The sequence below is a fragment of the Nilaparvata lugens genome, chromosome 1, assembly GCF_014356525.2.
Source record: "Nilaparvata lugens isolate BPH chromosome 1, ASM1435652v1, whole genome shotgun sequence".
NCBI classification, from domain to species: domain Eukaryota; kingdom Metazoa; phylum Arthropoda; class Insecta; order Hemiptera; family Delphacidae; genus Nilaparvata; species Nilaparvata lugens.
The window spans coordinates 100,023,634-100,037,773 of record NC_052504.1 but is presented as its reverse complement, the minus strand read 5'-3'; the positions used below and the strand labels follow the sequence as shown (position 1 = coordinate 100,037,773).

Below are 14,140 nucleotides of genomic sequence, written 5' to 3'. Positions count from 1 at the left end.
CAATATTGTTTACTGTATTGCGATGAAATTATATTCTTTACTGTAGATCTATAGAAGCTAGAAAATACAATACAGTATTCTGGTCATTACAATACAACATATTATAGTATGCTTTTGTGGCGAAGGATACTGGAGTCTAGAAAAAATATATTCTGTAATCGTGAAAATATATTAATTTCTGTTATGTTAGTTTTTATGAAAATGTTTATATATTATGTTTCTATGATATGTTATGTTCATGGATGTTTGTATCTATCCATATTATTTACAACTGAACGATTGTCAAAATCTATTCTTGTACATGTCGATCGAAATTATAGAAATTATCAACTGAGTGAATGTTGTTGTGTGTTTCGAGTGTTGCCGATAAATTATAGTACGCGAATGTTTGTATATTATTCATTTAGATAAAATATTTATTTATCTATTACCAAAAATAGGGAGACTGCAAGCATTAGACTACATCCAATGTTTCTACGTGGATGTTTGTACATTATTATTCATTTATTCGAATTGAATATTTATTTACTTATTACAAAAAGAAGGGAAACTAAAGAAATTATGCCCAAATCAGTCTCCACAGCTTTTCACAAACAAATTGACCAATTATCCAGTACAGCTTCAAGGGGGAATGCTAGTTTCAAAATGTTCGAAGTTTGGTGTAACTGGTTGAGGTAAGCCGGCAATTAGGATGTACCGTGTTCGATTCCCGGGCTGGCACATAATTAAAAGAACAGTTGAATCGAGATAGTTGGCAGTATTTTATTTGAATATTATTGTTAATTGAAGTGTATTTTTCGGTGTTTGCAGTACAAAATAGTGAAAAAAGAGGAGATCCAAGAACCAGTACCGGAGGAGCCTGACAATCCTCTCATGCGGAAGAAGAAGACCCCAGAAGAGCTGGCACGAGAGGCCGAGGAAGCCGATCAGGATGAGTTCACCAGTGAGTATCATTGTTTCTTATGGGAGTATTCACACAGATACAGAAAATAAAAGGCATTGCTTCTTATGGGTGTGTTCACACAGCTACAGAAAATGAATACCATTGTTTCTTATGGGAGTGTTCACATAGATAAAAATAAAAAAACATTATGTTTCTTATGGGAGTGTTCAGACAGATACAGAAAATAAATACTATATTGTTACTTATGGGAGGGTTCACACAGTTACAGAAAATAAATACTATTAAAAATAAATAGTATATTGTTACTTATGGGAGTGTTAATACAGATCAATAACATTGTTTCTTATGGGAGAGAGTGCTCGCACAGTAACAGTGAATAAATATAATAGTTTCTTATGGGAGTGTTCACACAGCTACAGAGAATATTAAACATTGTTTCTTATAGGAGTGTTTACACATAGCTACAGAGAATAAAAAAACATTGTTCCTCATGGGAGTGTTCACGCTTTGTTGAATGATATAGTCAAGAATAGCAATGCCATTGCTAATCGAACACTGCCATTATAACGTGTACCTCACTATAGTCATTTGTTGATTTTTGCAGAAGAGTAACACAGTGTTGTCCTTTTCCTGTGTTGCAGAACTGAAGAACACAATAGAAACACAAGTGAACGAGTTGAAAACACAGATTGAAAGCAAGTGCTTACTGCAGTGAATCCGGCCCAACTTTGATCGCCCGCCATCTTGTAGACAAAATTCACCATAGAGAAAATATTATAAAAATTGTTAGTAACGACCAATCGGAGCAAGGAACGGAACAGAGCACACTGCTGCAGGAGAGAGACAAACTGCTTCTAAAATCCGCATCAACTTTTGAAGAATAAAACAATAACAAACCGCAGCAGCAGCTGTAATTGATCAGCTGATTTTCGAACAGCTGATTTTCGAACGGCTGATTTCCAAACAGCTGTTATTATAGTTCAACATTGATGTTTAAAACAAGAGACTGGCTAAGCTTGATAGCTTGTGTAAATAGAAAAAAATTATTTAACCAATATAGGTTAGGCCAAAATTATTGTTATTATTGGAAGGCTATACTCATAAAATTAATTTGCTTACAATGTAATATATGTAAGCTACTACATGTTTACATGGGAGATGATAATGATAGCCTCAGTAAGGGATGTTGAAAAAAAACAAGGTGCAGTCAACTTTAAGGATAATTCTTTCAAGGAATATTCAAAACTATAGACAATATCAGTGTGCTGATAAAAAAGTTCCACATGACTTAGCTGCGTTTACACCAAAGTTATGACCAGAATATTTATTTCTCTGTCCTTATAAATTATATTAGATTGAACATAACTTATCATACACATGATGAACATATGTGTTTGTTAAGTTCTGTTAAATCTAATAGAATCTATAAGGACGGAAAAATAAACATTTTGTGATTAGCTTTGGTGTAAACGCAGCTTTAGTTGTAACGTAAGCTTCAAGATGTGTAGTGACTTTTGGGTCACTCTGTATACTTGATAGATTTTTTCAACTTATATCATGAGAATATAACTCGGAGGATATTACCTCAACGTATTATTATAAAAAAGATTCAACCTACACTTTTACAAAAAATATATATTTATTCAAGGAGTAGATTACTAATGAAGCTTCTGATCTCAAAATATCTGCCTCTCAATATTTTGAAACAAAAAATTTTGAATTTTTTTTGCTGGTTGAGGGGACTAGACAAGTTGACTGCATTCTTGAACATTTTTTTGAATGGAAATTTCAGTGTTAAACTTCTTGAAATTTCAAGACAATATACTTTTAATTAAATTCATTGTTGAAATACATTATTGTTTCATAATAGACTTCTTATGATAAAAATTATATTATACAGTTGATGAAGTAGATGATGATAATAAGAGCAAAACTAAAGCAATAGAAGATTCTTTCCAAGTTAATTAAATATATAGATGTGGAAAATTTTTATAAGGGTTTTCACTATAGATGTACAGTTCAAAGACAACGAATTCTATATGTTTTTCATTGATATGTAACTGTTTTTAAAACCTCATTTTCTCATTTTTAAACTTCTCAATTGGTTGAGTTTGGTATCTGTGTAAAGGAAGAGTGATTCTCTTGAAATGAGACGGAAAATGTGAAATATCTTCAAAATTTAAATTTCTCAAGCTACATAAATTGTGCTGTGGAATGTTTTGTAACGCACTTATTAAAGAAAAATTATAATACTTTTTCTAAGTTATAATTAATTGTCATCCATTCTGAATAAAATAGATTCATAGCATCTTGGAAATGCTTCAATAACATTGATCTAAATGGAATATTTCCTTCAAGATTTATATGGTTCAAAAATTAACTATAAATTAAGTACAAAGTAATTCTACAGATCGAAAAGTTAAAATCATTACAGAGTTAATACTTTCAATTTCTAGAGGATCAAGCATTGATCTAGTTCTGTGGAGAATGAGAACGGATGAATTTTAATGATAAAAATTCATAGTTTAAAAATTTAGTTCCATAGTTTTAAAATCTATGGATACCGGTACTTAACTGTTATACTGTTATCAGGTCAACTAACAAAATCTATTTGATTTGACAACTAAAGCTGCGTTTACACCGGGGTTGATAACACGAGTTATTAACAAAAAGTTATTAACTTAACTGAATGGACAAAAATATTTATCTTAACAAAAGTTAAGGTAATAATTTGTGTTTTTAACCGAAAATTCCTTGTTATTGAAGAAAATGTTATAAGCTCATATGTTAATGACTTTTGTTATTAACATCAGTGAATAACAAGAATTTTAAAACGTTTGTTATTAGAGCAACTCCGGTGTAAACCCAGCTTAACAATTCTAGATAATTAATTATCGTTTGTTTTAGATTTGATTGATTTTTTTGTAAACCACAATTTGCAATTATTGTGATTCTAATTTTTCGAATAATTTAATTGTGAATTTAATTATTCAAAATTTATCATATGAAAATGACATTGTAATGCTAAATAATTTATTATTTCTTTCAAACCTGTTAAAAATGTTGATGTTGTAGTAAATAGATGAGATGGACGATTCTTAAAAATTTGAAAATTTCAATTTTTCGAATCCCATCGTGGCTCAGCTCAGGAAGCATATTTTGAGTGGTTGTAACGCCGAAAATTTGTACAAAATTGTAAAAAATGTTTATTAATAATTGTGATCACTATATTGTACATTAGAATCTGGATATTCCTGTAAGTGTACTCATAACGATTGGTGTGTTTATAAAGCAGTTATTATGATTAATCCATTGTTAAGCACAGGAAAAAACAAAAATCGTTTAAAATATTTGTGTTAATTTGTTCGAATCTCAATGTTTTCAATTTAAACTGTTTCAAAATTATCTGAATATTCATTGATGTATATTGAGAATTTTTGAAGTTAAATTCAGATTTAATTCACAACAAACTATGTAAATAAGTAGATAATACATTCAAATCAGCTGCCATGTTGGTCTGTGTTTCAAACATAATTATTGTACTAAATCTTTGGGTACAATCATAGCAATCATCATCTAATAGAGATTAAAGTTGGCTATGGTTTGTTAAATTCTACGGTATCAAGTTTTTAGCATGATATAGGCCTATTATGTTCATCTTGTAAGCATATAATATGGATGACTACCAGGAAACCCGTGCGCCTCAATGGTCTATTTTGAAACTTGACGTAATGAAATCTTGAAGAATTGGAAATAGGCCTGTAACCAACCTCGGTTAATAAAGAATCTATATACAAAATTTCAAGTTAATCAGTCCAGTAGTTCAGACGTGAGAATGCGTCATTCGTAATTTCCCTATCATGTACGTGTATGAGCCAATTCTTTTCTTTATTATATACACACTATCAGGTAACCCGTGCTCCGCAAGAGTCTATTTTGAAACTAGACAATCTGAAAACTTGATGTAATGAAATCTTGAAGAATTGAAAATAGGCCTGTAACCAACCTCGGTTAATAAAGACTCTATATTAAACAGAATTTCAAGTTAATCAGTTGAGTAGTTGAGACGTGATGATGCGTCAAACATAATTTTCCTTTCCCGTACGTGAATGAGCCAGTTTTTCCCTCCATTATAGTATAGATTATTATCAAACGAAAATCCAAATTCTGTAAATAATCCATTCAATAATAAATCATTTATCGATTGGCATTTGAATGAATGTAATTTCTCATCAAATAATTTTATAATTTTAATAATAAATTTCAATTAATTCTATTGATCAGCATTTGAATAAATGCAATTTCGATCTGCAGACATATTTATTTCGTTCAATTCAGGTGAAATCCGAACCACAGGCAGCTGATTTGAACCGCTGTACAGATCGGTGTGTTTTGGCGACGTATTATTTGCAAATATTATATAAATGTTGAGCAGGCTATAGCAATTTATACAATAGTTTTCCCTGCGTATAATAGATACTCTTCGTTTATATTTTATCTGTGTTGTTGATAGTATTTATGATATATAATATTATATAAAATAAATAAATATGTAATTGTTGACCTCATAAAATTTTCTCCAGCTCAATAATGGAAGAAAAGTGAGGTGAAAAGTCAAAAAATTGTGATACCAACTTTCTATATTTAACAATGTTTAAATAATAAAATTGTTAACCGCTCCTGAATCCAAAAATAACCTTGAAAGCTCCATTCCTTCAACATCGGTTCACTGACTATCATATTGAAGCCATCTCTTTTTCTCATTCACTCTCTCTCACACACTATCTCTCTCTCACCCACCAATCGCCACATTCCCTCCTCCTCTTCTACTTCTACTTCTCTCACACACACTCTCTCACTCTCTCTCTATCTCTCTAACTCTCACTCTATCTCTATCTCTCTTCCTTGCTATAAACCTCCATAATCCTCTCCTTCTTTCTATAATACACAGGTTAATAATATGGGGCGTGGTCTCTTGTTTACCTCAATGTTATTATAATGTACATAATATAACACTATTGACTTGAAATAGTTTTCTATGCTACTATTATATTATGTGTATAAAATATTCCTTCAAAAGGATTTGAACATAAATATAAAAACTGAAATGGGTGTATTTGAAGAAAATTAACTAAAAATATGAGTAACTATGTTACATAATAATAAGTAAATTATAAAAAATGATAGGGAGAGAAAAAATGAGGTAACCTTGTGTTATTCCTCTCCCAAATATAGATAATAATGTGAGCTCTGTTCTCCCTAAGAAGAGAAAATTTGAAAAGCTGGGAAATTCATCGGTGATAAATTTGAAAAAGCTTGAAAAGTTGTATGAAATATTTGTTGAATTTTGTGGAGAAAATAGGTTAGAGCAAGCTCTTGAACGAATTTTTTGAAAACACTTAGAATTGTTCAATGAATTTACCCATTGTCTCAAAATTCATGTTGGAGATAATTCGTGTTAAATGTGTTGAAAGAGCATAATCATGGGATGTTATCCTTGTGCTCTCATAAAGATATATGAATAAATTCGAATGAGTTATAAACACTTGTATGTGACCAAAACTCATATTTTCTCTCAAGAAATTTCAAAATTTATCACACTTTGCTGTTCAAATTCAATTTTTACTCAATTTCAATAAAATCTGAGGTGAATTCTCACTTATAAGAATCCGGCACAGTGAAAATATTCACAAATTAGGCACAAGCCTAGAGCTCATGTGGGCATCACTCTCAACAAAAATATAATTCTCATGAGTTCTAATCGGACTATTCATGGATAGGAAAAATAGTTCCATTGAGAATAATATTTTTTCTGATGGTGATTCCCAAAAGAGCTCTAGGCTTGTGCCTATTCCGTGAATTCTAATAGGTTTTAATTCTATTAGTCCCATTCATGGGAATAATATTTTTGCTGAGGTGATGCCCAGGAGAGCTCTAGGCTTGTGCCTAATTTGTGAATATTTTCTCTGTACTGGAAACTACACTGAAAATCCGCCTGAAGTTTATGAAAAAGAAGCGACAGTGTCATCAAAATTCCACTGTCCAAGTGTCGGTTGCACAAAAGCCGGTCAAATTTTAACCGTGATTAATTCCACGAGAACCAATCAGATAAGTCCTTCTCTGACGACGTCTCTGATTGGTTCTCGTGGAATATTTAACCACAATTAAAATTTGACCGGCTTCTGGGCAATCGGCACTAATTGTTACTTACATTTCTATAAGAATAATGAAGAAATTGGTTTGAAAATTGTCCAACATGATTGAAAATTGAAGATGGGTCGAAACCGCTATAATAGATTTTTAATGATGTAGCCTTACTAAGAGCAAGTTGCGTGTAGTTAATGTTGAATACATGGTGTTCTGTAATAACTGATGAGAACAGAATATATTATATCATATAATATATGTATAGACTTCACAGTGGATCTGATTGAAGGATTTCTAAGTGCATTACTCATGTTGTTACTAGAATAATATTCTATTAAATATTTATAGTTAGTGCATTTTTTTATATAATGGGAATAATTAGACGGTTTTCTCAAGACGTAGCGAGTTTCTCAGCGATAACATAGTGACTGTTAAATATTTGAAATCTTGTTTATTATAGTTTGAAAGTTTAGATGTTTAGCTGATAAGTTTATCGCCTTGAATATTATACGGTTCGTTAATGTCTCCAGCTGCAGGCCAGAATTCAAATTTGAATCACCGCGGGAAAATTTGAATTTGAAATGTGAAACTCTATAGGTGCGTGCAGACTTTAGCGACACTAACACACATATTCCAATTTTCATCAGCTGATGCGACACTCATTATATTTGTACATTAGCCTATAATGAGGTCCACGTTAGTAGGGGTAAAATGAGAGTATCATCACCGATATCCCAGTAGCCTATAATGAGGTCCAAGTTAGTAGGGGTAAAATGAGAGTATCATCACCGATATCCCAGTAGCCTATAATGAGGTCCAAGTTAGTAGGGGTAAAATGAGAGTATCATCACCGATATCCTAGTAGCCTATAATGAGGTCCAAGTTAGTAGGGGTAAAATGAGAGTATCATCACCGATATCCCAGTAGCCTATAATGAGGTCCACGTTAGTAGGGGTAAAATGAGAGTATCATCACCGATATCCCAGTAGCCTATAATGAGGTCCAAGTTAGTAGGGGTAAAATGAGAGTATCATCACCGATATCCTAGTAGCCTATAATGAGGTCCACGTTAGTAGGGGTAAAATGAGAGTATCATCACCGATATCCTAGTAGCCTATAATGAGGTCCAAGTTAGTAGGGGTAAAATGAGAGTATCATCACCGATATCCTAGTAGCCTATAATGAGGTCCAAGTTAGTAGGGGTAAAATGAGAGTATCATCACCGATATCCCAGTAGCCTATAATGAGGTCCAAGTTAGTAGGGGTAAAATGAGAGTATCATCACCGATATCCCAGTAGCCTATAATGAGGTCCAAGTTAGTAGGGGTAAAATGAGAGTATCATCACCGATATCCTAGTAGCCTATAATGAGGTCCAAGTTAGTAGGGGTAAAATGAGAGTATCATCACCGATATCCTAGTAGCCTATAATGAGGTCCACGTTAGTAGGGGTAAAATGAGAGTATCATCACCGATATCCTAGTAGCCTATAATGAGGTCCAAGTTAGTAGGGGTAAAATGAGAGTATCATCACCGATATCCTAGTAGCCTATAATGAGGTCCACGTTAGTAGGGGTAAAATGAGAGTATCATCACCGATATCCCAGTAGCCTATAATGAGGTCCAAGTTAGTAGGGGTAAAATGAGAGTATCATCACCGATATCCTAGTAGCCTATAATGAGGTCCAAGTTAGTAGGGGTAAAATGAGAGTATCATCACCGATATCCTAGTAGCCTATAATGAGGTCCAAGTTAGTAGGGGTAAAATGAGAGTATCATCACCGATATCCTAGTAGCCTATATTGTGGATTCCAAAAGGACTATTCATACTCTGGGATGAATAGAAATAGTCCCATAAGAGCAATATTTTCCTGAGGGTGCTGCCCAGGAGTGCTCTAGGCTTGTGCCTAATTTGTGAATATTTTCTCTGTACTGGAAACTACACTGAAAATCCGCCTGAAGTTTATGATAAAGAAGCGACAGTGTCATCAAAATTCCACTGTCCAAGTGTCGGTTGCACAAAAGCCGGTCAAATTTTAACCGTGATTAATTCCACGAGAACCAATCAGAGAAGGCCTTCTCTGACGACGTCTCTGATTGGTTCTCGTGGAATATTTAATCACAATTAAAATTTGACCGGCTTCTGGGCAATCGGCACTAATTGTTACTTACATTTCTATAAGAATAATGAAGAAATTGGTTTGAAAATTGTCCAACATGATTGAAAATTGAAGATGGGTCGAAACCGCTATAATAGATTTTTAATGATGTAGCCTTACTAAGAGCAAGTTGCGTGTAGTTAATGTTGAATACATGGTGTTCTGTAATAACTGATGAGAACAGAATATATTATATCATATAATATATGTATAGACTTCACAGTGGATCTGATTGAAGGATTTCTAAGTGCATTACTCATGTTGTTACTAGAATAATATTCTATTAAATATTTATAGTTAGTGCATTTTTTTATATAATGGGAATAATTAGACGGTTTTCTCAAGACGTAGCGAGTTTCTCAGCGATAACATAGTGACTGTTAAATATTTGAAATCTTGTTTATTATAGTTTGAAAGTTTAGATGTTTAGCTGATAAGTTTATCGCCTTGAATATTATACGGTTTGTTAATGTCTCCAGCTGCAGGCCAGAATTCAAATTTGAATCACCGCGGGAAAATTTGAATTTGAAATGTGAAACTCTATAGGTGCGTGCAGACTTTAGCGACACTAACACACATATTCCAATTTTCATCAGCTGATGCGACACTCATTATATTTGTACATTAGCCTATAATGAGGTCCACGTTAGTAGGGGTAAAATGAGAGTATCATCACCGATATCCCAGTAGCCTATAATGAGGTCCAAGTTAGTAGGGGTAAAATGAGAGTATCATCACCGATATCCCAGTAGCCTATAGTGAGGTCGACGTTATAATGGCAGTGTTTGTTTAGCAAAGGTATTGCTATCCTTGTCTAACATTCAACAAAGCTGATAGCGCTTTCTCTTTCCCCTTTGCTCTGTTGCTAGACCGTCTTTTAACAATGTGGAGTTAATAATCAATTAACAAATATTTCATCTTATATTATGAGAATTCATTATTGAAAAATGTCTATCATTCAACAAAATGGATAGCACTATCTCTTTCTCGCTTTGCTCTGATGCCTGATCGTCTTTTAACAATGTAGAATTGATAATTAATTAACAAACTATTTCAACTTAATTATGAAAATTCATTATGAAACTATTGAAAAATATAACTTCTTGCTTAATAGAATATAATTGATTATTTCAAACGAGAATGAACAGATAATATTACATCAATAAACCTGTAAGTTATCAGCTACCATCTATAGAAGGCATTCACAAGACAGAGGATCGGCAACGTTGTTCTCCCATCTTTCTCCACTGCCATTATAACGTGGACCTCACTATACTGTTTCTGTACAAATACAGATATACTCAGCTGATGCTACACATTGATACATGTACAAATAGCTACAGATATAATCAGCTGATAAAAAGTGAAATACGTGTGTTTGTGGCGCTTAAGTCTGCACGCAGCTTAACAAAACATATCCTCTATAAACAGGTCTATTATCAGTAGAGTTTGAATGATGCAGTATAACAAATAATAGACATCCCAAGTAGAGTTTAAACATGACATAGTTTTGAATTAATAGCTTACCTTGTGAGGAAAATTCACACAAATTACAAATCTTGTTATCTGTAGCTTGTAGATATAAATTAGGGAGTGGAGACAGTTTTGAAGAGAACTCTATAATGTGACAGCATTATTTCTCCACATGGTTGATAAAATCTACGTATTTTTAGAGGTAAAATTTGAGTGAACCACACTAATGTATTTAACGCCTTGCCTTTTTTGTCTTGTATATTGCTTCACTTGAAGAAAACTCATCTATCTCTTAAAAAAAAACACAATCTCTTGAGGAGGTTCACTTTGAACTGTGAGAATTGATTGAGCTGTCATCCATATGGAATATAATAAAAAAATATGAAATCAGGGCTACTTTCTTTTATTTATAAAATAAAATTATAGTACCCTTTGAAATTAATGAAATAATAGTTAAAGCTTCGTTTATACCAAAGTTATTAACAAAATGTTAATAGCTTACGGTAATTCTTATAGATTCTATTAGATTGAACATAACTTATCATACACATGATGAACATATGTGTTTGTCAAGTTATGTTCAATCTAATAGATCAATCTATAAGGATTAAGTTATTAACATTTTGTTAATTACTTTGGTGTAAACCCAGCTCTAGAATACAAATTATAATTTGTATCTATCTGTATTTATATCCATTATTTTATTAATTTTTTAAGGTACTATAATTCTATTTTGTAATAATAAAAATATAAATTTTCGTATGGCTTTTATTGGTGGAGAGTTCCTGACAGAAGTTCCACGTCGCCTTAAAAGCCTTACGACTGTCATACTCTAGCCGGGACCGACGATTTAATGGGTCCATAAGGACTGCTGACTGTCAACGAAAGCTGTCAATGGGCCTTACGACTGTCACAATTCAGCCGGCACCGACAGTTTAACGGCTTCATAAGTCAACGTGAACCTCACTCAAGAGATAATATAACCTCAACTAACACCAATTCCTCTATATTTAATGGAAACCTTTAAACTTCCCGTTGTTGTTATTATTATATATACACTAATAATATATATATGGTAATACATAATCCAGCATGACTTTACACTTCTAGACCTCTCACTCTCTCTCTCTCCCTCTCTTAGCATGTTCTTATATGCATCTGGGCAGTAATTCTATAAGATAGTTTCACTAATTATCTTGATTATTTATCTTGTTTTTTATCTAGATTTATGATAAAGTGATTGTGCTTTCGCGATTCTGTTTCTAGACTTAACAAAACTCATAGGCATATTTTTTTACTTAATAGTTTAGTGTAATAAATCTTCAGTTTCCATCTATAAACCAGCATTAGATTGAATCTTCCCTCATAGTTTTTCATATCAAATCTTCAGTTATAACACTATAGATACAATTTTACATCATAGTTTAGTGTACCATAAATCTTTAGTTCCCATCTATAAACCAGCGTTAGATTGATCTTCTCTCATAATTTTTCATATCAAATCTTCAGTTAACACACTAGATTCAATTTAACATCATAGTTTAGTGTAATAAATCTTGAGTTTCCATCTATAAACCGGCACTAAATTAAATCTTTCGCCATAGTTTATTATATCAAATCCTCAGTTAACACACTAGATTCAAATTTTACATCATAGTTTAGTAAAATAGATTTTATTTATTTGATGCAGTGTTGCTTTTTAGGAAATTATCCTACACAGCAGGTTGGCATTGTTTACAAAATTCAAATACAAAGGCGAATAAATCTAGTTTAATAGATCTTCAGTTCTCATTAATTAGGATTCCCACTTCATAGTCTATGGTAGGGTTACACAAAAGCCGGTTAAATTTTAACTGTGATTAATTTCACGAGAACCAATCAGAGAAGTCGTCTTATCAAAAAGGCCTTCTCTGATTGGTTCTCGTGGAATTAATCACGGTTAAAGTTTAACCGGCTTTTATGAAACCAATACTTAAAATTTTACTTTTTCAACATCACAGTATGCATTTTTGAAACTTCATCTACTCGGATAAAATTCTTATCAACTTGGATTTTATCTAATTGGTTTGCAAAGATATTTTAATATCATTACAAATTTAAAATCTAAAGATATTTTAGTATTGAATAAAAAGACTAATAAATTGTCAAATCTTTGTCCAAATTATTAGTATTTTTATTCAATATGAATAATTACCACAATATCAACTTTTCAACTACACAAAAAATATTTTTTATCATCACAAATTCAAAATGGTGGGGCAGATCTTGGATTCCCATGTCAGATGTAAGCACTAATTTTGTAGGATTGGTTAGGAATGGAAGGTGGTCGGCTAGTTTTGATACTTTAAAATCAGGGAAAGTACTTTAAAAGGACTTTGAAGTTAAGAAAAGCTATTTAAAAATACTTTAAAATCAGAAGAATACTTTGAAATCGAGAAAAGTTTTTTGAAAATACATGAAAATCAGGAAAGTATTTTGAAAAATCAAGAATAATTTGGGAATCAGGAAAGATGTTCAAGCATGGAATAAAATACAGGAGCTCTCATACTGAAGTCAGGCTCACTACAAAAGATTAGCATTGGTTGTATGGAGTACATTGATGAGACATGCTAAGGCCCGGTTGCCCAACAGCCGGTTAAATTTCAACCGTGATTAATTCCACGAGAACCAATCACAGAAGCCGTCTTTCCAAAAACGCCTTCTATGATTGTTTCTCATAGAATATTAATCACGGTTAAAATTCAACCGGCTTTTGTGCAACCGGCACTTCTGAACATCAGTTGAGCAGAAAAATAATCGACATGATATAAAATAACCTGACGTGAATGAAAGATGAATATTTTCAATTAAAATCGATTTGAAGAATTAAATAATATCACAGTTGAAAGTGGTTGGTTAATGTATGCAATTATAACATGCCCTTTATGGGCGAGTCAATTATAAATTATGTAATTTAGATTATATTTGTAATAATTAAATACATGAAATATTATTGTGAGACACACATAGAGTATTTTTCGATTATTTTTCAATAAAATTACTATTTTAATCAACACGCATCTCATTGGAGATGTCTTAATTTTTTTGCAATTTATTTTTGGAGAGAAAGATTTGGATGAAGATGGAGGAGTACTTTGAGAAGAAGGATAAGGTGAAGAAAAAGAAGAAGAAGAAGAAGAAGAAAAATGTTGGTGAAGAACATTAAGAGAGAGTTATCAATATCATCATAATTTCAACTTTCTTTCCCCACTTGTTGATATTAAAAGTAATGTTTTTCTTTTTTTTTCATTTTCCACTTTTTACTTTCTTGAAACACAAACACTTGATAATTAATTCTAATTGTTTTTCATCTAATATGATGCCATGAGAATAATCTCTAACCAGACTTGTATTACATTTAAATCTATTCATATTTCTTTTTGCGGGAATAATTATCCATAACTTGCTTAGAGTTCCAG

The 14,140-nt window shown here is 32.2% G+C and overlaps 1 protein-coding gene across 1 annotated transcript; it reads left to right on the top strand.

Annotated features, from left to right (window-relative positions):
- Positions 1-783: 783 nt before the first annotated feature.
- Positions 784-5,600, top strand: LOC111049276 (complexin; the record flags this gene model as incomplete). The annotated part of the gene is made up of 2 exons (XM_039419797.1): positions 784-943; positions 1,546-5,600. Coding segments are annotated over 2 exons (234 nt in total), but the record flags the coding sequence as incomplete, so codon positions are not given.
- Between the last annotated feature and the right edge of the window lie 8,540 nt (positions 5,601-14,140).